Source organism: Pseudomyrmex gracilis, unplaced genomic scaffold (genome assembly GCF_002006095.1).
Source record: "Pseudomyrmex gracilis isolate BER0280 unplaced genomic scaffold, ASM200609v1 scaffold_66, whole genome shotgun sequence".
NCBI classification, from domain to species: Eukaryota; Metazoa; Arthropoda; class Insecta; order Hymenoptera; family Formicidae; genus Pseudomyrmex; species Pseudomyrmex gracilis.
In genome coordinates, this window is record NW_018020650.1 from 111,233 (window position 1) to 138,406 (window position 27,174).

General features: G+C 44.5%; 1 protein-coding gene and 1 long non-coding RNA gene across 3 annotated transcripts in view; both read right to left on the minus strand.

The window, feature by feature from the left end:
• LOC109854447 (neurogenic locus Notch protein) overlaps window positions 1-27,174 on the minus strand; it is a 182,727-nt gene that overhangs the window by 102,792 nt on the left and 52,761 nt on the right. For both annotated transcript variants that reach the window (XM_020427537.1, XM_020427536.1), the window contains exon 3: window positions 1,475-1,746. In XM_020427537.1, the coding sequence (XP_020283126.1) occupies window positions 1,475-1,746 (272 nt within the window). The remainder of the gene's footprint in view (window positions 1-1,474; window positions 1,747-27,174) is intronic.
• On the minus strand, window positions 7,761-8,774 carry LOC109854449. The gene is made up of 3 exons (XR_002250218.1): window positions 8,592-8,774; window positions 8,040-8,277; window positions 7,761-7,819 (listed from the first exon to the last, which is right to left on the minus strand). It is a non-coding gene; the product is annotated as an uncharacterized LOC109854449 (long non-coding RNA).

Here is a 27,174-nt window from a genome sequence, read left to right on the forward strand (position 1 = left end):
TAAGAACAAACATTTTTCAATTCGACGTTGCTTGCAAACTAACGTTCGCTCGCCAAGTAGAGATATCTACTTAAGATGGCGGTAATACCGGACACGGCATGTATCCCGTGGTATCTAAGGCGAGCGTGTTTCTTTCTCTCTCTTTCTCTCTTTCTTTCTCTCTTCTTCTTGCGAGCAACTGATTAGTGAAACTAATTACCGGAGTCGCTACTTGTTCCCTCGTGGCTGAGATGTCTTTGCTTCTGCGATTTGCGCCGTATACCAGCGACCACTTTAGCGGTGCTCATTTCGAGCAAATTGCGCGAAACTATTTTGCTTTGTTACGTGTTTTATCGAACAAAATCAAGCGTTTTGTATTTTGAGCTCAACAAAGACGCAAAAAAGATTTTGTTTATTTAAATACATTACAATCTTGTTCTAAATCTCTTTCAGAAAAAAAGTATTTAAATTTCCAATATTTCACGATTAAATTAATTGAAATTAAATCGATACGTGAAATAAAATCTATTGTATTTTTTTTTAAAGATCGTTTTGCTTCATTGTCTTTTATCAAAGAATTATCGAAACGCAAGAAACTGAGCACCACTCGTGCAAAGGTACCGCCGCAGGAAAATACCGCGTGGTTCTCCGCCAATTATCCTACAAGTACACACTTCAACCTGCCTCTTTCCCTCTTTCCTCGTTGTTTTTTTTTTTCTCTTAAAAGTCCCCAAGTTTCTAGATTTATTCGTCAATTCGTTGATATACGGTAGCCGATTGTTGTAAATATCAATTGTCGATGTTTTAAATTCCGCGAGTATGGAATATTAAAATTACTCGCGCGAAAGAGAGTGAGAGAGAGAGAGAGAGAAAGAAAACGAGTGCCGATATCTTTGAAAAAAATTCATGTCGCGAATGCTCCGATCATTTCGATACCGCGGCGCGCATACATACGTACACAGTGTCTTCCGATAGCGCGGGAATGCGAATTTACTGTTACAGAGCTCCGGTCTCGACGTTTCTTTATGACTCGCGGCGATACAATGCAAACTAGTTAATTGCGGCGCGTTATCGTCACGTCTATCTATTAACCTTGCTATTCAACCCGTACGAATCGATAAGCATTTATTTAAGCATTCGATGACTAAGACGACCTATTCATCGGACTTAATACGGACTCGCGCAATTGTATTCCTTCAAGGATTTCCATAGCTTTTTCATTAACGCGTTGACAGCCGCGGCTAATCGCGCGATTGTTATAAGCCGTTTTTATTTTTACTTTTTTTTTTTTTATTATCGGTGCAATTTATCATGTTGTTAATATACCAAGTACAGCTAGAAATTATTATTATTATTTGGTTTTCCGCACGATTTAGTGTCCCGTAAAGGCAAGTCAAAGCGACATTTACCTTAATTCGGTTAATATGTGTAAAGACTCATTAAAATAATATCCTCGCCATTTTACTCTTTCACGCATAAATAGAGAAACGTTTACCTGTGTATCCGGTGCTGCACGTGCACACGTATTCGTGCAACGACTTGAGATTGCATGTCGCTCCGTTGAGGCAGGGCGCGGAATCGCAAGCGTTCGCGATCGGGATCTCGCACAGACTCGCGGTGAAACCAACGGGGCAAGAACACGCGAACGACGGAGTGCCACCTCCGATGCTCTCGCGCACTCTGCACGAGCCGCCGTTTTGACAGCGCGATCCCGTGTAACACGGATTCAAGTGCTGGCAGTACTCTCCCACGTATTTCGATGTGCAGCTGAAACAGAATTTTATTCAGAGTCAGTTCTAGAATTTTTATTTGCCGGGTTGCATCTACCGGCCAATGTTTGAGCGCGGTAGATCGATTACGACTGTAAAAAGTGCAATGTACTTTTTCACACGTGTTACAAGTTTATAATAAAACTTTGTCGAAATTTAATCTTTATCTTTCGGCAAAAATATCTATTGCGTTTAGACGCTTTCAGTCTTGTGCGATTCTATCTAAATAATCAAAAGAAGATGAGCGCCAAGAACAGCAGCAGCATCTCGACAATTCAGAGGTGGGCGGTTTCGAGAGAAACCATAATGCGTTCTCGCGAAAAGGCACGGTTCCGCCGCGTTGCGGTCGAGACTTCCACGAAAGGTTCGAAAAGACGTGGAGAAAGAAAGAGAGAGAGAGAGCCTCTCTCTTTGTGGCCGGCCCCGTTACACGTGTATCATTAGATTCACCGGACGAGAGTACCTAAAATTTCTCGCGCGCGAGCGCTACTCCTCTCGCAGAGAGTTCGTTGCGGAATTCATCGTTTCGCGTGAAACGGCACGAGAAAAAGGGGAGCGCGCATGTCCCTTTACAGAGAAACGTGGTCCTTTCGTGAGATCTCCGCGATGGAATTGAAGAAACCAATTTGTTCGCTCACAATGCGCGTTTCTCCGATTCCTCTGTTCCGTCTTCGAATTCGTTCGCGAGCGAATTTATTCACGACCTGTATAGGTATTTGGGAACCCGCGACGATTATTCGCGCGCGTCGGATTACCATCGACGATCTCGGAAGATTCGCGACGGATTAGATGCACAAAATACCGTTTCAACGGCCGAAGTCAACGACCCGCGCGCTCGTTTCTCTCTCAATAAGGAAATTATATTGCCGTGTTCTGTCAGCTTTCGCGACAAAAAGGCGCTGTTCTAACGGGCCCTAATGATCGCCGGTTCGCTTCATATTGCGAGTCTGCGATCGATCCAAGCCGTTTCCACAGGGAAGAGTCCCCCATCGATATGAGCGAAAAGGGGAGAGAACTTCGTATATCCTTAAGGTAAACCCGCGTCTTCTTACTCCGACCGTAAACGATTTTTCCCAGTCGCCGTTCTTTACGACGATCTCGCACACAGAACCATCGCACACGACCTCCGCGTGCACACATTCTCTCTCGATCCAGAACCTTCATTATCTTCTTACAGCGCGGGACAAATTGCGGGATGTTTACGAAATGAGTTCGCTCGTTGCTCTTGAATTTATGACACATCAATGGCATTGACCCGCATTTATTTTTTTTCCCCCCTCGCTGAAAATTATTGTCGGAAAAACCTAATCCACCGCAGAATCCTAATCATCCGCGGCTCAATTACCCGCAAGATCGAGAGTACACACACGTGCGATTTGAGCAACGTGTGCGTGCGTGCGTGCGTGCGCGCACAACCCATTAAATCGAAGAGGCTTTATCTCGACTTCTTTTACCGTTTTCCATCGCGCGATCGCTCGCAGACTCGCAGTCTCGCTATAAACGGAAGCGGCGATGATTCCACAACCATTACTCGTACGCGGCAGCAAGTTTTCTTCTCGACTACCGGTTAGGGAGTTGCTATTTGGATTTATTGACTTCCACACATATGATACTCCAAATGAACAAAAACCACTTGAAACGAAATCAACGCGAACGTTAGAAGAAACTGAAATCAGAGAGATATGATCAAACGCGCTATGATCGGAAGCGACGCGTGAAAAAGCACACGACGCGGCGCGAGCATGCGTGTCTCTGTATAACGGATTTCGATTATTTTTACATAAAATATTTTTATACGCGTACTGGCGTCTCAATCATCGCACAACGTAAAAAAAAATAAAAAAATCAATTAGAAACACGCGTTAACACGGTACAGCGCGGTGTCTGCAAAACCGATAACGTAATCAGAACATCGCGCGCAAGATCGCAATTATCGATGAACGTTACACACGGATGTATCTCACGGGGCTGGATAATCTTGCGAATACGTACAGATAAGTATCCCTCTTGTAAGCGCCGTAGATAAGTACGTACGAGCGAGGAGCCACGAGAGATTAGATTCGTGTTATGCAAATTATCAATTCATATCGGTGTGGCTTCTCCTATCCCGTGGTTATAAGGATTGCGCGCGCGCGTTTTTTCTTTCAATCCGCGAAGCTTCTTCTTCTGAAAGCAATATTCGTCGTTTGCGCAATTACGGATACGAGTGATCGTAAATTACTCAGACCAGCTCGTCGGTGTTTAGTCCCGAACGCGGGAAAAGGATCGAGCGCGCGCGATTCGAGATAAGATTGTCGCGCGTACCAGAGACGCGCACACGCAATTTCGCACGTTTATGAACGAAAACGTTTTATTTTCCACGCAAGAGAGACGGCTGCGTTTGCTAATTGCGACGGTCATCAATTACCGAGTTATTTAAGCGCCATTTTAAAGTCGACGCTCGTAAACGAACGATTTGTCTTACCGAGAGGCGAAGCGCATGTGCGTGCGTGCGTGCGTGAGTGCGTGCGTGCGTGCGTGCGTGTTACACGTGTTCGCGAGAATATATATACGATCCAAAAAAAAAAGCATATTTCGCAATATTCAGCGTTCAACCGAGTGCGAACGATACGTTGTGACACACTATCGCGATACAATGTTACGAAGTCAGACACTCGTAATGAAAACTTCGTAATATCATTAAGTCATTAACCTTTAGGCCGCCGCAAAAGCTCCTTTTGGGGCTTCATACAAACCTCGAGATTCCACATAACGTGTGTGTTACTAATATACACGAAATCTTTGAGAAACAAAATACACTATTTTAATGGGGAAAAATGCCGGCGGTCTAAAGGTTAAGTATGTGAGACTTGATAAATATATATATATATTTTATATATTTATAAACGAGTATTCGTCGAGTTTCATAAATAATACGAAAATACGACTGTATTGTCACTAACGTGCTTTGTTGTGGCTCATCTTCCGAGCCGACTAGACAACTTCTCTCTTCACGACGCTAACTGATAACTCAAACAAACCGGCAGAATACGTCTCCGTTGGCAGATATGGAGCATATTAAGATGCATCCTAAGTGAGTGGAAAAACACGGAAAATTCGATCGGTAAATAAAATGTTCAAGCTGATTGTAGGCACTTTCGAGTCGCGCCGATGATTTGCACATTTAAGAGTGCGCGGTTTATTATACAAAGCTCGAATAAAATATATATTAGAAAATGTTGACGTATCTAATACAAACGGAAACTGAGGGTGTCTTACGTCACAGTTTTAGCCTCGTTTCGCATAATGAAGATTATTGAAATAATCGTACGCGCCATGTGCGATCGAGAACGTGGGAGTGCGAAGTTCCTACTGGTTCCATGCCAATTTCCGCGGTCTCTTCCTAGTTCGCGAACGAAGTTCTTAATTCGTTCACACGACAAATTAGCAAACACGCCGCGTTCCTAGCGAGTTTGGATTACGCTAAAACTTATAATTCATTCATTTCTAACACTTTCACTTTGGACTAGTTGAAACGACGCGTTATCTAAAGCAGCAAAGTTTTATTCAATGACACATCGATCGCATTTAATTTACTCGGCGGTTTGAGAGAAAAGCGCGTAATTGTTCTCCAATTAATTGAATAAGGCAAGAACTCAAGATCTTTCCGATCTTCGCGAGGAACGAACGTATCATCGAGATGCAAAAATTAATAAAGACGGATCGTCGAGATACACCGCACACGTGTTCGCAGACACGCCACATACGCACACGTTTGCGCGTAAGATCGATAGCCAAGATTTCCGCGAAATTATCGACGCGGTATCATCCGGAAATTAACGGATCGCCGGCCGAAATTGCCTCGTAAATCCGAGGCGTTCTCTCGCCTGCGCGGTCCTTGCCTCCTGTCTCCCCCTTTGCAGCAAGGCATGATAAATGACCGTGTGCGCGTTCTCCTCGCGACTTCGCCATCTAAACGGGCATCTGATCGCGCGATACTTCGGTGGTAAGTCTTTACCCGTTCTCGAAGTTTAATTGACGAGAAACGCGATACCGAATCGCGGCGTAAATAATAAATTTCTCACCATCTGTCGTAACAAGTGGAAGTGTTTTTTTCTCAGAGAACAAAAAAAGAATATTTTTTTTAGTTTTTATTATTAACAAAAATCGCAACTTCGTGAAAAATCAGGACGAAAGATAAGAGAAAAGAATAAAATAAAAAAGACGAGAAGAGAGAAATATAGGGGTGGGAGGGAGAAAAGAGAAAAAATATAAAAGCGACTACCGTCATCCCCCGCCGATAATACGCGGCACTTAGCACTAAAATGGCAGCCTCCGGTGTCATTACGTATCGTCCACTTAGCCGGTAATAACCCGGCAATCCCAGACGGAACGGAAAGCGAAGCGTGAGCAAAACGAGCTCGAGCATCTCGAATCAGAAGGAGAAGAAGAAGGAGTAGCGTCTCATCCCTGCCTCTCTTCTTCCATCTCGGTTTGATCGGACTTCGAGAGAGCGACGCGATAAGTTGCTGATCGGCGAGTCCCACAAACGATACACGTCGAATTGTTCTTGGAAATCGCGAAGAAAGGCACGGGTCCCCCGAGAGGCTTGAATTAATTGCAAGCGAGAAATGTGAATGACATAATTGTCGAAAATGTGTCGACAAAATCTTTTACACGATTAAATATTACTCGCGAGATTAAAACGGTAATCTTAAACGTGAATTCTTATATATATATATATATAAAATCTTCGAGGTAACACGCGCGTCTCTAAAAGTGCGCACGTCGTACTTTTCTTTCGTCGAGATGGATGATTACCGGATGTCGAGAAATGTGAGCCATCGCCGTTTAAGAGGATAATTTTTCTGTAAACGAATGAGGATCGAGCGGTCCGTAACGAGATCTGTGAGAGATCGTCGTTAATTATCACTCCCGTCAGCACCAGACGGACATACGCCTCGCTCGTACATTGTAATCTTTTTTTCGCGTTTCTCCTCAGTGATCAATAACTAAACGTCGACGGAAATATGTCGAAAATAAATTTCTATCTTTTTTTTAATTGAACAAAAAATAAGACGTTGCTATCTAAACTTTCTGTAACAGCGTTTTGTATGTCAAGAATACAACATCTTCATCGTCCGCGGGTGAACGTCTTCCCAAGTGTCGAAAAATATGATCCCCGGACGACCAAAAAAAAAAAAAAAAAATCGAAGCGAAGCGACGAAAGATAAAGGTATCGCTTATTATATTGGCCGCCGGGTGATTATCGAATTTCGGACCGGAACCGACCGACTTCTCGAAGGGCCGCGATGAATTCCCGAGCTTCTTTCGGCACGAGTTCGAATTACTTCGGCGAACGAAAGAAGAAGCGGAAAGGAAGCGAAAGGATGGAAGGAACAACGAAGAGGGAAGAGATGGAGAAGGAGGAAAGTACTTGCGCGCGAGAGAGGAAAAGGGGTAAAAGACAGCTGTTATTGGTGGCTGTTAGGAGAGCAACACGCTTCGTCGGTCGCATTAACGACTCGGCCGGACCGCGATCGCCCGTTTTTGCGAGCGCCGAGAAGATCGGCCGCCGCTTTTTCCGCTCGTCTTCGAACACGAGCACAATTGCACACTCGTCGAAAAGCGCCGGACCGCCGGCGATCGTTTCATGTGGGCGAGAGAGACCCGGGACGATCTTTCGGCGACGAATGATCGATCACTCAATGTCGCTCGCTACGTGATCTCGCCGCTCCGGGCGATTCGCGCAAGAAATAACTTACGCGAACGTTTACCACATCGAAAAGAGATAAATTGTATCCTACATTCGCATCCTCGATGTGAATCAAGTCGATGTTAAAGATCTACGAATTATTGAACTACGAGAGTTTTGATGAACAAATTATTATATATCTTCTCGCGGTCGAACTTCTTCCAGGATGTCAGCGATATGCAAAAACATTCTCAACTATTTTCTGTGTCCTCCATGTCAAAGTAATTTATTTTATAACAAGTACAAATTTATTTTGTTTATAAAAAAAAGGTATTCCATTGACTTATTTATATTGTAAGATATAAATGCGTCTTTTGTATTTGATCTGATTGTTAACCTGTGCGTACAAAAAAATATTGTATACATATTAGACATATTAGACAAAGTAAAACAAATTTTTAAACAAATATTATAAAATCTAGCGTTTTTAAAATCTATGTGCTTCACACATTTTTTATTTTTTTTATTTTTGCACGCGTAACAAAGTGAGATTATACATATATAAGAGAAAAAAATAATATTCGCAAAAACCTCTTGCCATTTTCCCGTCCACTTACACTTAGTTTTCGTCATCTGTCTTCATATTCCTTTCGTCAACAGTGAGCTTTAAAGTGTATCGGAAGATCTCTAGAATCACGATATCGAAAATCAGTTTCACAAAATGTGCAGAAGGCCATACCATATGTAAGTTTAAAGTACAGACATAACGCTTTTGTGAGCGAACTTTCTTTTTCGGCCATCTTTGTTACTTTATCCTTGCATAAGAAGCATCTTCTCGTTCTCATGTCACTTTCTCTGTTCAACAACAACAGATCTCGTTAATTATCCGCGATTGTTATTTCCAAGATTTTCAACTGAATTGCAAACAGAAAGGAACAAAACAACAACCGGTTTTCGTGAGTCAGCTGACTTGAAATTGCTACCAAATTCCGAGCAGATCAAAATTTGGCATCAACACTTATCGAGAATAATATTAGCGGAACGTTAGCTTTAATAACGCGCGGATCTGTTTATAACACACCTGTTTGTTTTGACTCAAATGACTTCGGTATTTCGTTCGAAACGATTGTAGCCAATCTGTTCGCGATCTGTTAACAATTTATGCTTACCGATTTTGTTCATTGTTAGCGGGAAGAGTGTTAACGAAACTAACACCTGCAAATTCCATCTTTTTATATTTTATTCATCAAATTTTCCGGATACGTACGATCTCACTTGTAAGATTTTATCTTCAAAGATAAAATATATCCAAGGTTATATTCACCTCGCACACAGGTTGAGTGATCTCGTTTATGATCGAACACAGAATGCGCATGTATGACGATCGTAACGTCTTATTTGAGGCGAATCTACAATGCTGCTTGTCGCACATTTCACTACTGAAATTAACAATAGGTTCGAACGATCAAATGCGATTGGTCTGAGTTCTAGTGACTTTTTCTCTATCAAACCGCGTTCTCTTGAATTTATTTCTAGACCTATTTGGTTCGATCTTGATCTGTTTAAGATGATCTTGAGATGAACTTAAAACGATCTTAAATATAAGATCGGACTATGATATTCATAAGAGAAACCATGAAAAATGAATAGCGTTCCGCGAGGAAAGCCTTACTGTGTTTATTTATTCTGTTAGCAAGAGAAGACAAAAGTGAGAAAGAGAGAGAGAGTCGGCTGTTGTCGACCTCGCGCGAACTTGACAGTTTCGGAAATCAATGAAAAACAAATTCTTCAACTTGTTGTTGAAGAAACACTCTTGTTCGCGATTCAAATATTATATTAAATATTGCGTAAAGAAATTAATTTTACTCGAAATACGTAAATAAAATTCTATTTATAGCTTACGTAAAATAAAACCGGTAATCTAAAATTTGCTTTAAATGATGGGATTCGAAGATCCCTCGTTGCCGCGAGCAACAAGTCGTCGCAGATGACGTCGGTCACGGTGAATAAACGGGTCCCAAAGAAGAGACTCCTCTTCGAGGAAGTGAGTCCTCGGCTGAGTTGCGCAGTATCACGAAAACTCATCTGGAAGTTGGCCCTGCGCCCGCGGTACGATGGCGAACGGAGACAGAGAGAAAGAGAAACGCGGCTGTTCGAAAACCGAGAGATCACCACCCACCATCAATGCTCGGTGGACCGCCCAACCACTCGTGCCGGTTCCATTAGTGTCTCGGCTTGTAATTTGCCGCGCCGAATGTTAATGGACTTCGGAGATCTTTCGTCTCCCCCCGTTCTCTCTCCTCCACTTCTCTCGTTCTCCTTCTCGAAAAACTTCTTCGGATACCCATTCAGTTAACCGCGTCCTTGCGTCTTGAGGACCAAAGTTCAGAAAAACCGACCACCGAACCCGAGAAAGTGTGGTAATCGACGTGAGTAATAGGAAAGGAAATATTGTCCCTCTCACTCTCTCTTTTTTTTTCTCGGTCTAGTGGCGTGTAATTAGTCCGGGAGGCTGATTACGCCGGCAAACCGCTAATTAAGAAACGCCAGTCGGCGGCACCGTCGTCGTCGAATTAGCATCCATTAAGATCGGGAGCGTCGCCGGGACGGTAAACCGATTGTTGATGCCGATTGTTTCGAGGGAGTTGTTGGTGCTCCGAAGGGAAGAGGTCAATGGCGGTTCGTCGAATAATTAAGGGTCGACGGACGCGATCAATTAACGAGAGAGAAGGAAGTCGAAAGAGTAGGAAGCTGTTTGCGATTCGATCGCGCTTGTTTTGCATTGTAAGAAGCATATATATATTGCGAAAGGACGCACGTGCGTTTAATTATGCGCGCGTGGGTGAGGAATGCGGAAGCTACGGGGAGGAAAATGTTCGCTTCGCGATCGGCATCGTTCGGTGTTTCGAGACGAGAGGTCATGGGGGTAAAAGAAAACGCGCTTTTGTGAACGAAGTGGCGGCAAGACCGAGCGCAACTTCCCACGTGGATAATGTGACTGCGGGCTAGAGGGTTTCGCGGATGCTGTTTACGAACACGGTGGCAAATAACTACCCCTCACGGGGATATCGAATTGCTGTCGGATAATCAATAATCCGTCGATAAATTCCGTCTAGTCACAGTGACATGATAAAGAATTTAAAACAAATATTTATTCTGTGTTTTTTTTTACATTTAATATATTTTCAACATAAACTACCAAATTAATAAAATTTAATCGTCTGAAAACTTTTAAATACAATTTAAATAAAACAATTGTATGAGTTATTAGACTCTTAAATAAAATCGTGATGTTTGGAGAAAGTTCGCGAATTCGGAGCAGAATCCAAAAGTAGAGAGAACGAAAACCGCGACGTGTTCCCGTGAGAAGAGGACGACGACGTGTGTCCTGCGGCTTTTGAAACGTAACACTCGGTGGCTCGTGTGGTCGACACGATCGTAAAATGCGAGTGCCCCGTCGCCGATGATTGCGACAGCGAGCGTGTTTTGAAAGAAGCTACGTGTACGCACCGTAGACAGGCCGTTGGCTTTTTTAACACGCGATCTGCGGTAACGCCATAGGTGATCGCGGTCGTGTTGCTCCGTACACGTAGCCACGCACGTGCGTATACACTAAAGTAGAAAAGTGTCGTCGCTTGTAATACGCGCGGCGCGCGTACCGCAAATCGCGATATCCACCTCGTCGAAGCGAATACGAACACGGAAAAAAAAAGTTTTGCTATTATATGGTCAGCAAAAAAATGGTTGACCCTACAAAATTTTTTGTTTCATCAACAAAATGTTTTGTTGGAAAAACAAAAATTTGACTAAACTTAACAAATGTATTTTTGCTGGCCATATAGTAACTAATTTCTCGCTATTCTAGCAAATCTTTTTTTTCCGCGAAGAAATATCTTGCACTTTCAACTAGAAAGGATTTTGTTTTTTATTGTTAATTAATTATTTTGCGTTCATCTTCTTGTGTTAATTGTAACTTTCATTATCTTTTGAGTTTAGTTTATTGATCAAGTATCGGTAAAAAGTCAAATACGTTCCGAAATCGATTCTTTCTTCCGCGCGCGGTCGCAAACAAATTTGTTTTCACGTTTTCAATTGCGAACGAAAAATTCCCACGCGTAAGATCTCCATTAACCGGACCGTCGCGTAATAAACCGCGCTTGCTTTTACAGTGCGTAATAATAAACTTTATGCGCGCTCTCGAGCATGTAAAACAGAGACCTCGTTTTTTGTCAGCTGTCCTTGAGTGACAACGACGATTGGTACCATGTGTATCGCACCACCAGCTTTGCTTTTAACGAAGCTATCGAGTGCAAAGGGGAATGAGAAAGCGAACGAAAGGAAGAACGAAAGTAGAAGCGGACGAGAAAGAGAGCACGGGAAAAGGTGAGTGGGTTCTCACGGAGAGGGCATTGGTTTATTTTTGTGCTCCCTCGCACTTCAAGGGTGGTGGTTCATTGATAAGGTAATGGTCCCATGATACGTCGTTAAGTTTAACGTCCTGAGAACGTAATGCGACGCGCTCAACAAATACATCGCTCGCGCGACCGACAAGTGTGAGAAGAGCGCAGAGGAGAAGAATATCGTTACTTCCATCCCCCCCCCCTCCCTCGCGTTTCTCTAAAACACATAAACATGACGCGCACAGTCAATGTTTCCTCATTTACTAAAAAACTTATCGTTTCACGTAAAACACAGAAAAAGATACAAACGACGTTAATTTGTTTTTTACTTTACGAGTTACCACTTCCGGTTTGCGAGTTCTCCGACGCAAGAGACTTCGCGTCGCGCGACATAGCGCGAATATATGTTTGGCGGCCATATGGGTCATCGTGCGAAAGAATTAAACGCTAAAACGCACGAAGAGAAGAAAAGGAACAAAAGAAAAAAAACGTAGAGAAGGATGGAAAAAGAAGAAGAAGGAGGACGAGTCTTCCTCTCGCCACCGAGATGCGAGTCGTATTGCTGACAGTTTACGGCGTCGGTATGGCGTTTGCGTAGCGCCATGTGTCTGTGCTCCTTCCTCTTTTTCTCCCCCCCCCCCCGACAATTCTCTTCACCCCGGTGCTTCTCTTCGACCGGATAGAAAAAGCGATCCCCTGTTTCTCTTTTTTTTTTTTTTTTGCCGGGAGCGTGGCAATGATATTTCCGTCTGCCTACTACGACCCGGCAAACAGGTCGTCGGAGTGTTTTTCTACGTTGGGCCTCATTTTTCTCCCCGTGACGCGCCTAAGTATTTTACGTTCGTCCCGCTTCTTGCGCCCGTTCTCTGGCAGAGAGATCGCGTTAGAAAATACACACTTTCCTCTTCAAAGACCTTCGGAATTCGAGGGATCGTCTCTCGCATTAATGAGGACGTAAAGAGAGACCACACGGAGAGAGCGAAATAATAAATAAAACTTACAAAACAAACTCACTTGCCGAGTAGCTTTCAAAACTAGTTTTTTTTTCTAGGTAATAAAAAAAAAAAAAATCGCTCTTTGCTTTCTTCGAGAATAATTTTGAGAAATTAATTCGCGCAAAAAGAAAATCTCGAAATAAACTTGCGCAATTGCAATTTTCTCTTCGAAAGCAAAAATGTATAAATGATGCGAATTAGTAGTGCAAATGTACCTCGGCAATTCTTGGCGAACGTGTTCGAAGAAAGATGTATCCGCTGCCGCTGAAGGAAGAAGCGATTTGCAAGGCACTTACGAGCGCACGTGAGGGTCTGATTGTCAGATCTTCGACTTACGCAGAGAAATAGAGAAAGAGACAGAGAGAGAGAGAGAGAGAAAACAGATTACTATCGTAATCGTACGTATGTGCGCGTGCGAGTGCGCGCATATATTCTCGATGGTCGATCGCTCTGATCTCGTCAAGGTCTTTCAGGTGTGGCTCGCCTCCGTATCGAGAGAATACAACGTACCGACGTTGGCGATAATAATCGAGATGCATGGCCGGCGCAAGTTATCATCCGCGCGCCCGCTACATACACGTCGATGAATACGACCGCGCGCGCAATTTAATTTTATTACCGGAATATCTCGTTACCCTCGTAAGAAACGCAGCGCAATAATATACCACCGAGGGGGTATATCCAGCTACCATTGCAACAATCTCCAATATATCACCGTTTTAATTACCGACGTGTTTCGACGGACGTTATTAAAATTAACGACGCGCCTTCTCGATATACTCGCGTCGCGCGCGCGCGCGCAACTCGCTCGTTTCGAAAATCGAGTACGAACATCCGTTACGACAACTTTTACGCCTGCCGGTCACGCTTTAGCAGAAAACGACGCGCGCGGCGCGCGAAACCGCAGCGACGAGATTGCGCGCGGTGAACCCGCTTATTCGCGTTTACGCCGATGTAAAACTTCAACCCGGGTCGACCGCGGACAGATACTACCGAGGAGGAGGTCTCCTCCTGCACATCTTCGATGTGGATCAAGGTGGGACTCGTTTTCCTACGGAGTTCCCAGAAACCCTTCCTCCGTTTCTTCGGCGCTACGTGAGCAGAGACACGGTCGCTTGCGTCCCATTTTGCATAGGAAAAAAAACAAAAAAAAAACATAGTACCTGTACTATATTTTGCACAACAAAAGAATAAGAGATTCCGCCTTTTGCCGCGATGTGAGAAAATTCTGTGTGTTAATCTCTCGGTATAATTGCGGCGCCACTAAATCTAGATTTATTCTCGGGTGGAGTCGCGCGTGCAGAAATACTGCGAATACCACGAATAAATATGCCAACTTGTGCAAGCGTCACGTAACTGTACTCACGTCCGCAGGAGGGAAGGACGGTTTTTTGCATATTTGTCTGACGATAAAGTGAATTTTTACGCGCGGATCAAGAAATAGACACGCGCATAAATATTAATAATGTTCCAGGCGCGATATTGACGTCACCAAACTTATTTGCAAGCGACATTCCGCAATTATCTTACCGATCGGAGCTTATCGTCGATCTAACGATCGACTCCACGTATGAGTCACCTTTCACATGCGATAATTAGAATAGAATAGACGTCACTCTATTTCTCGAATACATATGTATCTGATTTATTTTTACCGCGCTAATATCCGCCTGGAACGCATTATCGTCGATTCAAGTGGTTGTTCTCTCCGCGACGTTAAAGGCTCGAACTTCAGACACGGGTGTGTGTGTGTGTGTGTATATAAAGACGTACGCGAAATAGTATGCAAATAACCACCGTAATATCGGTAAACTGCCTACCAATCGACCTCGACACGCGACCTCATAGTAGCGAGATGTTACACAGGTCGACGCGCGCACCTACTTCGTCTTCGAAGCGCGCGCGAGCCAAAGTACATACGAAAGTAAGATCGGTGGGAATCGAAGTCCGCCAAGGCTGACCTCATGAGCGCGATGTCAACGAGCTTAAACTCTCCCGGCCATTGACGGCCGGTCGCTCTCTCTCCTCTCTCTCCTCTCTCTCTTGTCGATGAGCAATGAACGCGGTTTTTTCTAAACGAAAAAAAAAAAAACTGCCAAACGCGGCGCGAAGACGAATCTGATGAACGTGGAAAACAATTGACGCGTAATTGCGACCGGGAAAAAAGACCGAGGAGGAGCTTGAGAAAAGTGATATAATCAGCCCCGTAATTTTCTTCTACTGTCAGTAATGATAAAGAGGAACCTATTCTACCTCTCCCTCTCTCCTCGTTCTTTGATCGCGGGAATCGAGTGCTAACGAACTATATAAATGGCGGCTTCAAATCGAGTCTTAAGTTTGCGCCGCGAGTTGTTTTCTTCGCCGCGACCGCCGTGGCAATCAGGACGCAGTCACGATCAGAAAGTAGGGGGATTGTAAGCTTGCGAGAATATATATCTCCCCGTTGATAAAGAGGGCTCGGGTTGAGGGAGATAGAAAAGGGGAGGGAGGGAGGGAGGGAGAAGGGAGAAAAAGAGCGACCGAAATTGGTGAGAAGCAAACAAAGGGTTGCGGGAAACCGAGTAAATAAAGGACCGCAGATTCTATTAGCGACGGTCTGCCTCCCTCTACTGGAACAATAAAATGACGAGGCCGAGGGATGGACGGGCGGGGGAGAAGGAGAAAGAAAGAAAGAAAGAGAGAGAGAGAGAGAGAAAAGAAAGACTACTGAAGAAAAAAGGAAAAGGAGAAAGAGGAGGAGGAAGATGGCATCGCTCACAGAGCTGTCCGCTAATCTTCTTTCGTCTCCTCCCCTGGTTCGACGGAGGCGGATCGCGCTTTGTCTCTGCGGTTTTCTGCGAGCTGCTTCTCGCCGAAAGATATCGCGGCACTCTCCAGGAAATCCTCCCGACTGAGGAGGAGGAATGGATAATCAGAGAGTGAGCGAGCTCAGCGACAAACGCAGCGATTATCTCGAGAAAAAAATGTTTTCTTACTTAAATTACATTTTTTTTGCAAATATCAATTTGCGGTGTTGTGTGAACTGCGAGGTTTTTTCTTTCGAAATCCGGCAAAGTCCGTTGAAGACTCGCGAAAATCTCTTTCGATGTTACTCTGTTATCCAGAAATATTTGAGTATCGTGACACGAGATGTGTGTATAAAAAAAATAAAAAATAAAAAAATAAATCTCTCAACGTCGCCCCGAACGTTTGATGGAACCGCCCTTCACTCTCTCAATGACGAAGCTAATTGAACCAAGCGCGGCTCGCGGTTATTATTAGAAGTGACACTATTATAGGGGCGCGGATACATGTGTGAAAGCCGTGATGCACGTACGCATGTGCCTTTACGCGCGCGCACTTTCACGTTGCCATAACAACTGTAAAACCGAGAACGGACGCGACAATTTGTGTCAATATGCGCGCGCTTTTAACGCTGTTATAACCGTATAACACCGCGTGTAATGCGCCCCGTACCTTTCGAACCTTTTGCTCAACCGTTTGCTCTTGCTACTTAAGTGACTGCGTTTATATCTCGCGCGAAAACTTCAGATGATTATCTCGCTCGATCGTACGATCAATGCGAACATTAATAATTTATGTGTGCGCGTATCCAGAAGAAACTTTAAAATAAAATAAACTGGGGATCTAAGTGCTAAAGAGAGATAACGTAACAAAAAAAAAAAAACAAACAGATATAATACGCGTAATTCCTAAGCGTTCTCTGTCCTTCTCTGATCTCTCTCTCTCGGTAATCTTCCTTGAGGAAATCGCTACGACGTTTTCTCAGAGTGTGAATTCCGAATCGAAGTCTATCAAGAAAACGCGGCGCCGCTGCGTCATCTCAGTCCGCGTTAACCTACCCGGTTGTAAATTACGCGCTCTATCTCCGGAAATAGATTCCGCGTTTCTCGCGCAAGGTCTCTTCGTCGTGACAGGTAAGTAGGCGCATGTCTGATTTTGTAATTGCCGCGAGCTAATGACATTCTGACACACTACAAGCATGAGCGCGTAGATGTACGCGCTGAGAGCTGCCATAAGTGTTGAGGCAAGCTCGATTATACCGTCGTCGTCGTCGTCGTCGGTTGAAAATTTCGACGACGACGCGCGCGTATGAAGGCAAATGAGCGCCTGGGTTGATGGAAAGTGGCTCGAGCCTTTTTTTGCGCGCGAGGCTCGTTGCGAAGCCGCCTAATGCATCTTCGTCGATAATGACAGCAATTTGTTCGCCCCGACGCGCGGGCCCAACAATTCGAGACGAAAGCGGGTGAAACGCGCGATAAATTTCTATTACGGGTCGAGCACGAGCTCGGGCTAGTCCGTGATCGACAGATTTTATCGCGCGTCTCTTACGCGCGTCGAGAACGGTAGATCGTTAACTTCTCGCGATATAAAATTGTAATAAGAGCGTAACGAGAGCTGACAAAGATATCTGGAAAATCAACGGATCGATTTTGTCTCAACTTTCTCTAAAAATAATTAGCAGTAATTAACCCTCGACTATGCAATTACTTTTTTGTCAAGACTAGCACAACACAGGCGCGCGCTACGCGCAAGCTATTATTGTTTTTATTTCAACGTGTTGTGCCAGTAACCTGTCACCGCGATGACAGCTAATATATGTATACGTCTTACAAACCATATATAACATACATGATATACATATGAGAGATGTCAGAAATAACGCATGAAAATCAAACTCGAAAAATAAAAGAAAGAGAGGGAAGTGGAAAAACAACACGTGAATAAAGTGACGTGACAGGGCAAAAAGTAAAAAAGAGAATGTATATTATATATATACCGTAATCACGTGACCAAGATCAGTGACCTTAACATAGTCACGTTACCCAGATCACGTGTTGTTTTTCCTTTCTTCTTTGTCACGTGACTTTACTTTAGTTACGTTTTTAAGACACGTCACTAAAGTGCAGTCACGTTATACTTTAGTCACGTGGTGTTTTTTCTCTTCTCTCTGACTTGACTCACATGACTTTAAAAGATGCAAGAAGAGTTTTTGTTCCTTAGCATTTTGTTCTGAAGCAATTTAGACTTAAATAAAAGTGATCGGTTCAGTCGTTCTTGAGATATTGTTCCTTGAAAATCTCTTCATTTCTCAATTGCATCGAATTTCGCGTATAAGAGGCACTACCGTGCGTCTTGATACGTACGATATGAATCGAGAAACACATCCTAGAAACGTCCAATCAGTGTCGAGATAAAAGTGATAACAATCAATATTGAGAGAATCGATTGTGATTATTTACACACGCTTTTTCTGGTAGAATCTAGCAATTGTTAAACTGAAAAACTTGTTCTATTCTACGTGAAATGTTCTGTAAATTGTAAATTGCGCATTACAGCGAACTATGAAATGCGCGAATCGAAATATATGCAGATGAAAATGCGCGCATATTGCACGCGTAAATTGCGGCGTGCTCGTACGAACGTCAGAGGGAAGTTCTATCGCCGCGAGGGGCGGAGCGGCGAAAAATGCATTCGCTCTACGCTAGCGAACCGAGAATAGGGCGGCTCGCTCGCACAAAGCAGAAGCGAGTAAGTAATGAAGCACATCCACGCGTAATGTCGGATCGTTCGTGCAATCGCGCGCTTTTCTCTGTTCACAGAATCATAATTACATTAAATATAAAGTTTTCTCTTCAACAAAAAACTCCGAGAAAGAAACTGGTAATATTTTCAATATATCCACTTCAAGTTTTTTTATCATAATATGAGAGCGACCTTCGGCAGTACGTCGATCCTAATTGCGAGATCACGAGCGCGGAGTTAAATTCCTTCGCTCGTCTCGGGCGAGGAGTCGCATCCCGCTTTGCGTTCTCGCAAAAAAGAGTCGATCTGTCACGAAGCGCGGATCACGTGATTTACTTAATGTCATTAGAACGATAAAAATGCGCGATCGGATCGCCGACGCGAGAAGCCGCGCATTGCCGCGGCGTTCAATCTCGGTAATAGCAGCAGAGACGGATTCCGCGCGCGTTGCGTGGAATCCGACCGGGTATGCGGTAGAAGCGCGCTTTTAATGCTTCGAACGGTTCTCCCCGACGGTACATGCGTATAAACCCGAGTATGCTATTCCGCGAAAGAGAGACCGAGCGTTCTCCGGGGGGGAGGGGGCCCCGCAAGTGCTCCCGGCGGCGGAGATGGGACGTACGCGCTTCCGGTACTGTAATGCGCGCGGAAATTAACGCGTCTCGCGTAACGCATCGCGGCAATCACACAACTCGACAAAAGAGCGAGTCGAAAGGCCGCTCTTTGCCGACGAGGACTCACCTCGGGGACTACCTCCGTTAAGTCACGGCAGCTCTCCGGCGCAGTGATGCGCGCGATCATCGGTGGGAGGAGAAGGAGAAGCGGCAACGCGTGTAACGCGAGTACTTTTATGCTCTAATGATTGAGGAAAACAATAGTTTACGGGCGAGTACACCTGCGAGGCGCATCATCGCGAAACGAGCAGTCTGAAAGCGATTTCGTTCCCTTTCATGAGCGATTAGCGATCGCAGAGGGAGTTTTAATCGTCTCGCTTGATGCTGTGAACTGCGAAAAAACACGAGTGACGAAAGAAATCAAATAAAAGAGCGCGGTAACCGAAACTTTATACAAATTTTTTTTAACTCGTCGACATTTATGATATCGAACATTAAATACAATTTGTGCGACTTTACGTCGTGTAATTGCGCGAGCGTGTGTGGATTTAATGAACACATTTCGATGATTGAGCCTCGAGCAACGTGGATTTCACTCATTGTCAGACTGGAACAGAGATAGAACGGGGGTGGGAACTCGTCGACAAGCGACAAACGAAAGGAATTAGCGAACACCGACGATAATGTGGCTACAAGGGCGCGGCAAATATTTCCATCGCCCTCAAACACACATATTTCCGCGTGTCCGTCAAAAATCTCGAAGAAGAGACACACGTGGTTACCCCCTCGTGCCTCGAGGAATTGCGCCGCGCGCGAGAGGGAGGAAAAACGAATGACCGCGGATGTACGGATATTAGCGGGAGGCGAAAGAGATAGACAAGAAAAACGAGACACGACGCGTGGAATGATATACACGGGACGAGAGAGAGAGCCGGGGTTGTAGCAAGAAGATGCAAAGGCGCGCTAAATCGTCGGTAGATACCCGTCTTCCTCGTCGCCGTTCCACCCTTGCTAACGATCTCGTACGTGGAGGCCCCTCATATGGGCCTCGTGTACGCACGCACGGCGCTCGCGCTTAGGCTTTGTGCACACACATCGGCGAAACGATAAAAGCGCGGATTCACCACGCGCGTGCCAACGTGCCACAATTTTAAATAAATGTTGAATCTTATATAAAAACTTCGAGAAAGTTGTCTCAGTAAAAGATACTAAAAAAAACTAATGTGTAAATTAACACCAATTACAAAATTAAGTAATTAAAAATTAAATAAATTTGCGAACGGTAGGAAATGAAGGCGAGTTGTTTGTTTACAAAACTGTAAATTTGTATGTTTTTTTTTTTTTTTTGACACTACGCAATAAACTGACAAAGATGAGTGAAACGAGATATCGTTGAAGCACAGCGCTTGCGCGCCATTGTGCACGAGCCCTTATTCCCTACCACGCGATGTACACCTCCTCACGATGATTACTACTACGATTGCGATGTAAATCGCAGGCCCACGTTCAATCACGTGCACACGGGTGTAAGTCTTCTTCCCCACCGTGGCCTTCGACTGCGTCTTCTCGGTCCGACCGACGTGCTCGTTGCTCTTCCCTTCGCTTCCTGACGGAGATCGAACGTGTGCTGCCGACGTGATCCGCACGACAGAAACGAAGAGCCGCGGGCTCGACTCGCTATTCTAATGTCGATACCGAAGACAAGGGGGGTTGGCGATTCGAAGGTAACGTTTTTTTTCTTTGAAACACTCTCGCGCAAAGACATTAGCTTCGGCCGGTCTCGCGTGAGTGAAATATTTTGCGCATGCTCTCTGAGCGAAACAGAGGAAACGCCGGCTGCGTCTATAATCTTAAATCCTTCTTTTTTTTTCAGTTTCCAAAAAAAAAACGAGACAATTAGATCAAATAAATCACCAACGAAAAACACGAAAATTAAATTTTGAGTACAGTATAAACCGGGTTTAATGCCACCGTTCTCTAGACCGTCGTTATGTGCCGGTTTTTTGCCTCGATGGCTCGAATGTACGGTTCGAGATTGCGTTACACGTTCGGTCTGAGATTACGCCACGATTCTCTCCACGTGTCCTTCGAGCGGCCGAACGTGACGAGAACTGGAGTATTCGCTTCGCAAAGCACCGGCGAATTACCGTCGCGCAATTATCCGCGATCGGCTCCGCTTATATCCCCATTTCTTTCACCATCCGAGCAATATCCAAGCGGGTAACGATAACACCGGGGGGCTATTAAATCGTGTAAACGTTGGATCGTTTCCGCGTGGAATCTCGAGGACACGCGGCCACGTCATCGATCGCTTTTTTTTTCTCGCCTAATATAACCCCGCGGTACTTCCAGCGCGAACGTTCACGTTATGGCTGCAAACTGCCATTGCGGCGATGCTTGCAGGAGGATCGGCAAGCACTTCGATCGTTTTTACGCCGTGCTTGCCAGGTACACCTTCCTGAGCCCGCATAAGGCTACTTAGTAGCTTCGTCTCGCGAAGTTTCCACTTTTTGCGCAACTTCTCTCTCGCCGACATACACAGGATGTTAAAGGCAGGACATTACCGCCGTTCCCGGGCTATCGATAGAAAACGTTTCGCTTTATCGCTTCCTGTCGGTTTCTCCTCCTCGACTTCATTGCCCATATATGATGACCGCCTCATCTACCTATCTTCATCTTTTCCTCTTTTTTTCTTTTGCCTTGTTTCGTTGTTTTTCCCATTGCCAATGATATTTTTTTTATTTCGGATATCTTGAAATTCGCGCATCGAGATCGAATGTGGAAACTTTACGAAATATTCAGTTCAAAAAAAAAAAAAAAAAAAAGAAAAAAAACAACACACTTGGGTACATTAATTATCTATGCAGATATTAAAGATGATTGGTTTCTTCAAGAAAATATCGCTCGCATATCGAAAATAAGAAACTCCCAGAGCCTCTCCGTTTCTACATCGACCGCGAGCAACTTAGAAACACGAATTTCTCTTGCAACGATTATTTGAATTTTTTCATGCGAACGGCATTTACAACAGAAAGAATCACCGAGAGAAAGAGAGTAAAGTTTTCTCACAAGCGCGCCGTCTCCCTTTTTCTCTCTCGCTTTGCAACTTTTTCTTACGTGTAGAAAATAGTCTCTTCGCCACATCGACGTGGGTCGATGGCCGTTGAATGCGGCGGAGAAACCGGCGTATGCACGCGAAGTGTTCGAAGCTTCGGAAAGATAAGACGAAGAAGACGAAGAAAAAGATAGAGAGAGAAAGAGAGGAAGAGGTAAGATCGTGACAAAAATGAACTTTCATCGAATTACGCTGCCGCAACCGGGTTGACGCGCGTCGTGTGTACGCGCGACCTAGGTAATTTTGCAATTAAAGACGATATTACGAAGGTACGACCGTAAGATCCGTTAATGATCGGTCGTGTGTTACCGACCTCCCTTCTCGTCTCTCGTTACGCCCTCCGATCGAAGGTGATCGCTTTCACATCGTGATTTTATCTGCGTTCTAACGCACTTTCCGAGCTTCGAAAGTGAAGGGACGATAATAAAAAATAAAAAAAATAAAAAAATACGCGGCAAGTTGTTTACAAAAATTAATCTGTAATTTAACTATCAGCGACAATAAATATTACATACAGAAACGTTCAAATATACCTTGATACAAACATATCGACGATATCGCGCGCTCTAATCGCCGTGTAATTGACCGTGCAGTCCCAACCGTCGGCAGTTCTGTCAGAGAAACTCGAAACGTCAAGCACTGTCGGATGAGAATCTTAAACGTCTCCCCGTTTTTCTGGAAATCACGCTTCGAACCGGACTAAACTCCGACGCTGAATCGCGAGTGGAAATGTAGAAAAACATCGCTATGAGCAGTCGGAGCATGCGTGGGAAAGTCAGTGGTGGGAGAACGCAATAATTGCGCAATGTGTGCGAAATATAAAAAAAAGTAATAAATAATTGAAAAAACCTCTGAAAAAACTCACACGCTGCATGTTTGCAACATTGTCCCCGCGCGTGACGTAGATCGGAAATTGTAAAAACTAGCAAGTGAGTCGAACGATATATGTAACGAAGTTGTTTGTTTCCGCGCGTTAAAAGAACATCACGACAATCTGTTTAAAATGCGATAAATCAAGAACACGAGTGGCGCTTCGTATATTATATACGTATATACACGTGGCGCGATTATACGAGGCGGCAACATTTCGCGTTAATAAGAGCCTTGAACTCCACGTGGCGAGCGAGCGAGCGAGCGACGAGAGGAGAGATCGCTTACATCAGGCAATAGCATTTAACCGGGCGATCGACTCCCCCGCATTTACACGAGGCCGATGTCAGGCCTCCCACGGGAATGAGATGTGCGTCGTCGGAGATCGCGCGCCGTGTAACTCTAATTAACAGTCGGTCGAGAGAGGCCTCTGTTGGTTCGTGCGCCGATGTACGCGCCCATTTAATTAATTACGTGCGCGCCGACCGGCGTGTGTGTTACGAGCGTTTTTTGCAAACGACGCGATACTCTCTCTCTCTCTCTGTCTTTCTTTCCCATAAGGAAGGCGTCGCGCGTTTCGCCGTCGCATCGGAGCAATTATCAAGACGAGAGAAAGACAATGAATGGCTCGATGTGATGTTTTCATGCGCGAAAGACGGCGCCTTGCGCGATGAAAGCTTGGCAAGCGACTCCGCGTAACACGGGTCGCGAATACGCAATGAACTCGTCAACTTCCGACGGATTCGCGTTAATTACTAATTAATCTGATGAAGCTTGTTTTGACAGAAAACAAGCGCGAGCTTAGATTCCGTCTGTGTTTTTACAAATTGTTGAAATTACAAGACATTTGATTGAAATTTACGTTTCAAGGTGTAATTTTGATACAACGAGCGCATCGTCTAATTTTCTTCTTGAAAAATTGTCTGTTCTTTGTGCGCAAAAATCGCGCCTGATGTGTTTTGCACGTACGCGCACGCATGCGAATTACTTACTCGCGTTCTCGCGCGTTCCCGCATCGCGAATGCGCATCGCGAGTTGCGCATTCACCTCGATACGCTCGAAGAGAGTTCAGGAGTCGTCGGAATCTTCAACGTTGACGAGGCGAATTCTGCACGAAGCGCGCCGGATGTCGGCAGCGGCGTCTTAATAAGCGGAAATTCCAGCGACCTTGACGCCTCCTGGACGATAACAATTACGATAGTTGAAACGATAAAAACAAAAGACCCTGCTAACGAGCACTCACGCTCTCTGTCTATCCCTGTTGCCCTATATTGCAAAAAAAGTGAACCCTCGTTGATGAAATTAAAATAATGTAATTCTATTGTGCGAAAAACGTGACGGAATTTTTGTTCGCACATTTGAAGCGCGAAGCTTTGATAAACGATTATTACCGCGTGCAGAATTCGCGAGTGTTAAATTGATTATTAGATCAAAACGAATTGTTGCGATCTAACCTGAAATGTTGTAATCAATCCACCGTAAGTCATTCAATATCGACTCGAATGCACTCACCTGTAACAAAAAAAAGAGAAAATAGTTAATAATAAAATTACAGATAGAAGTAAATATTACAGAAATAAATATTATGTTATTTGCAATATTTATTTCTTATTACAACAAAAATTAACTGTTCACGAGAGCAAACAAGAGTCGTTTCTAACGAAGTTCAATCGAACCGTAAATATTATTGTAGGTAAACCCCGACATTGCAAATTCGACCGAAAGTGTCTATTGCTCGTCGACGTTAACGAAAAAGATGCTTGGCAATCGGTAGCCGGGTTTGGATCGCCATTACAATGTTTGCTCACGTTCGTACGACAGCCGACGAAGTTGATCTTTCGTTTGCCCTCCCCCCTTTTTCGCTCATATCCAATCGTCAAATATATCAATGATCACCGTGCGTACCCGAAACACGTCAAATATGGACACTGCACTTAAGACGCCGCCGTGGTCAGACGAGAGACACCTTCGAGTTGAACACCGGACTTCAAAAAAAAAAAAAAAAAAAAAATGTTCTGCAAATTGCGCGCGTGTTTTGAATACAAACGAGAAAAAAAACTTCGATACAAGAATGCAAGAAAATTCTACAGAATTTTTTGCACAAAAATATGCGGCAAAATTCTAAAAACTTAGTAAGTACAAGAAATTCGAGAGCGTACGAAAGAACGTCGATCGCGTGAAAGAGTGAAGGAAGAGAAAAGGAAGAGGGAAACGTGACCACCGCGGGACGCTCTTTCCAGGAGCCGACGTATGTTACGAGGATGGTTAGAGGTCATCAACATCGCAACACCATCGCGTCTCTGACCTCGTTGACTGTGCACGCCAGATGACTCGGTAAACAGGAGATACTTCGCGGATGCAAAAAGAAAACCCGGTAGAGAGCATCGCCGAGATTGAAAGTCTGCCACACGCGTTCATTTTTGCGCCGAGATTAGACGATCGGGACTATCGGGTTTTGTTGCCAGAAATAAAACATGATTATTTACGCAATTCCTTCGTCGTTGTGTTACACGTGTTCGCAAGTGTTTGCAATAAAACATGCTATGAAACTCTTTTCTAGATTTTACAATAAGTACACAAAGAATTTAATATCAAAAAGCAACGCGTGTTCGGAATATTTTCTCGCGAACAACGCGCCGATCTCATTGGTAACGCGATCTGAAAAAAAAAAAAAACAGAAAACAAACGAATACTTTCGAAATGAGAGATAACAAAGCAGAGAACACAAAACGACAATCTGAAAGGTGTGTTGCCGAGCTTTAATCGAGAAAACTTTTTCGACACATCAGCGCAAACCGCGAGTCATGCCACTCGCCTTCAGTCCTAACTGTTGGTTGTGTTCTCTCTCTCTCTCTCTCACTCTCTGCCAGGTTTAAAGTGACTCTACTCCCTCCCCTCGCTCTCTCTTTTGCGCCGCGGTGGCTCCCTTAATCTTTTTTTCGTTGGCATAATTGCATATAATAATAGCTTTATTCCCGTGCGCGAACGTAATAACGTTTTAATGGTACCGCGCAGGTTTTTTACAGCGGCCATTGTGTGTCCTCTCGGGACACATAATGATCCTCGGATTTCACACGCGTTTTATCATTAAGGTCTTCCCTCCCCGCGCGACGCTTCGACTTGATTTTTATTTCACGACGATTTAATGACTCTCGCGTATATTGCAACGTTCTTTTTTTTTTTTTTTTTTTTTTAATCTCTTTAATGTTTCCACGTATCGATCGGCGAAGTTTTGCCGAAACGTATGGCGCGAAATAAAACGTTTCTTCTTTTCTTCCTCGAAGAACAGTCGAGAACAGATGAATAATACATACAGGAACGCTTGAAATTCTTACGACTCTCATCTCGTTAAGAGCTGACCGTATATAGTGTGTATTAACCGATAATCAGGTGGCGCGCGTTTTACCAGAAAAGACTCGGACGGGATTCGTTCGTATAAGTCCCGTTCGTATAAGCATTGACGCGCGCTCCTTTTTTTTTCGCCCTCCTCGAGAAATAGATCACCCGCTAATTGGCTCGAAAAGCGCGGCTGTTACCGCCGCTTGTTGATCGTGAGAGGCTCCGAGAGAAAGAGATTGACGTTACGATCGCGAAACGTAGCGGAACGTTCGCGCGCGCGCGCGTGAACTTCGGGAAGATCGGGTCACTTCTCCGGTGCGATGCCGGAAAATCGAGATGGTAAACACGCGCGTCTGTCGCGCGATTGCTTGTCGACTATACAATTTAACATATCGCGAAATGTCAATAAAGCTAAAGGTTTATTGCCGGACAATAAAATACGAGCGCGAATAAATAAAAATGTCGTAACAAAAACGATACTTGCTCTCAGAGTAAAATCAGGTCTGACAGGATTGTCTATTTAAACTCGACTCGGCACGAACAAGCCGCAAGAAAAGTTACGTATCGCGCGCTCTATCAATTTTGCATTTTTTTTTATTTTTTCGCTCAGCAACCCACACGGCTCGAATCACCTTTTACGCCGACGGAACAACGAGCGCGCGCGGATTTTAATGTCCGGCTGAAGTTTCTCAAACTTTCACCGGGCTCGCCTTACAGCTCGCTTACAGAGAGAGAGAGAGACTATCGATAAGAACACGCAGCCGGGAAAATCGTGACTCCGATATCGGACCGGTGCGGGTTTCGCGCGAGGCAGCCATGCGCGAAGTGACATCGGCATATACACACCGGCGGCGCGTTTCTCCGCGTGATTACGCTTTTACGCGCCCCAACGT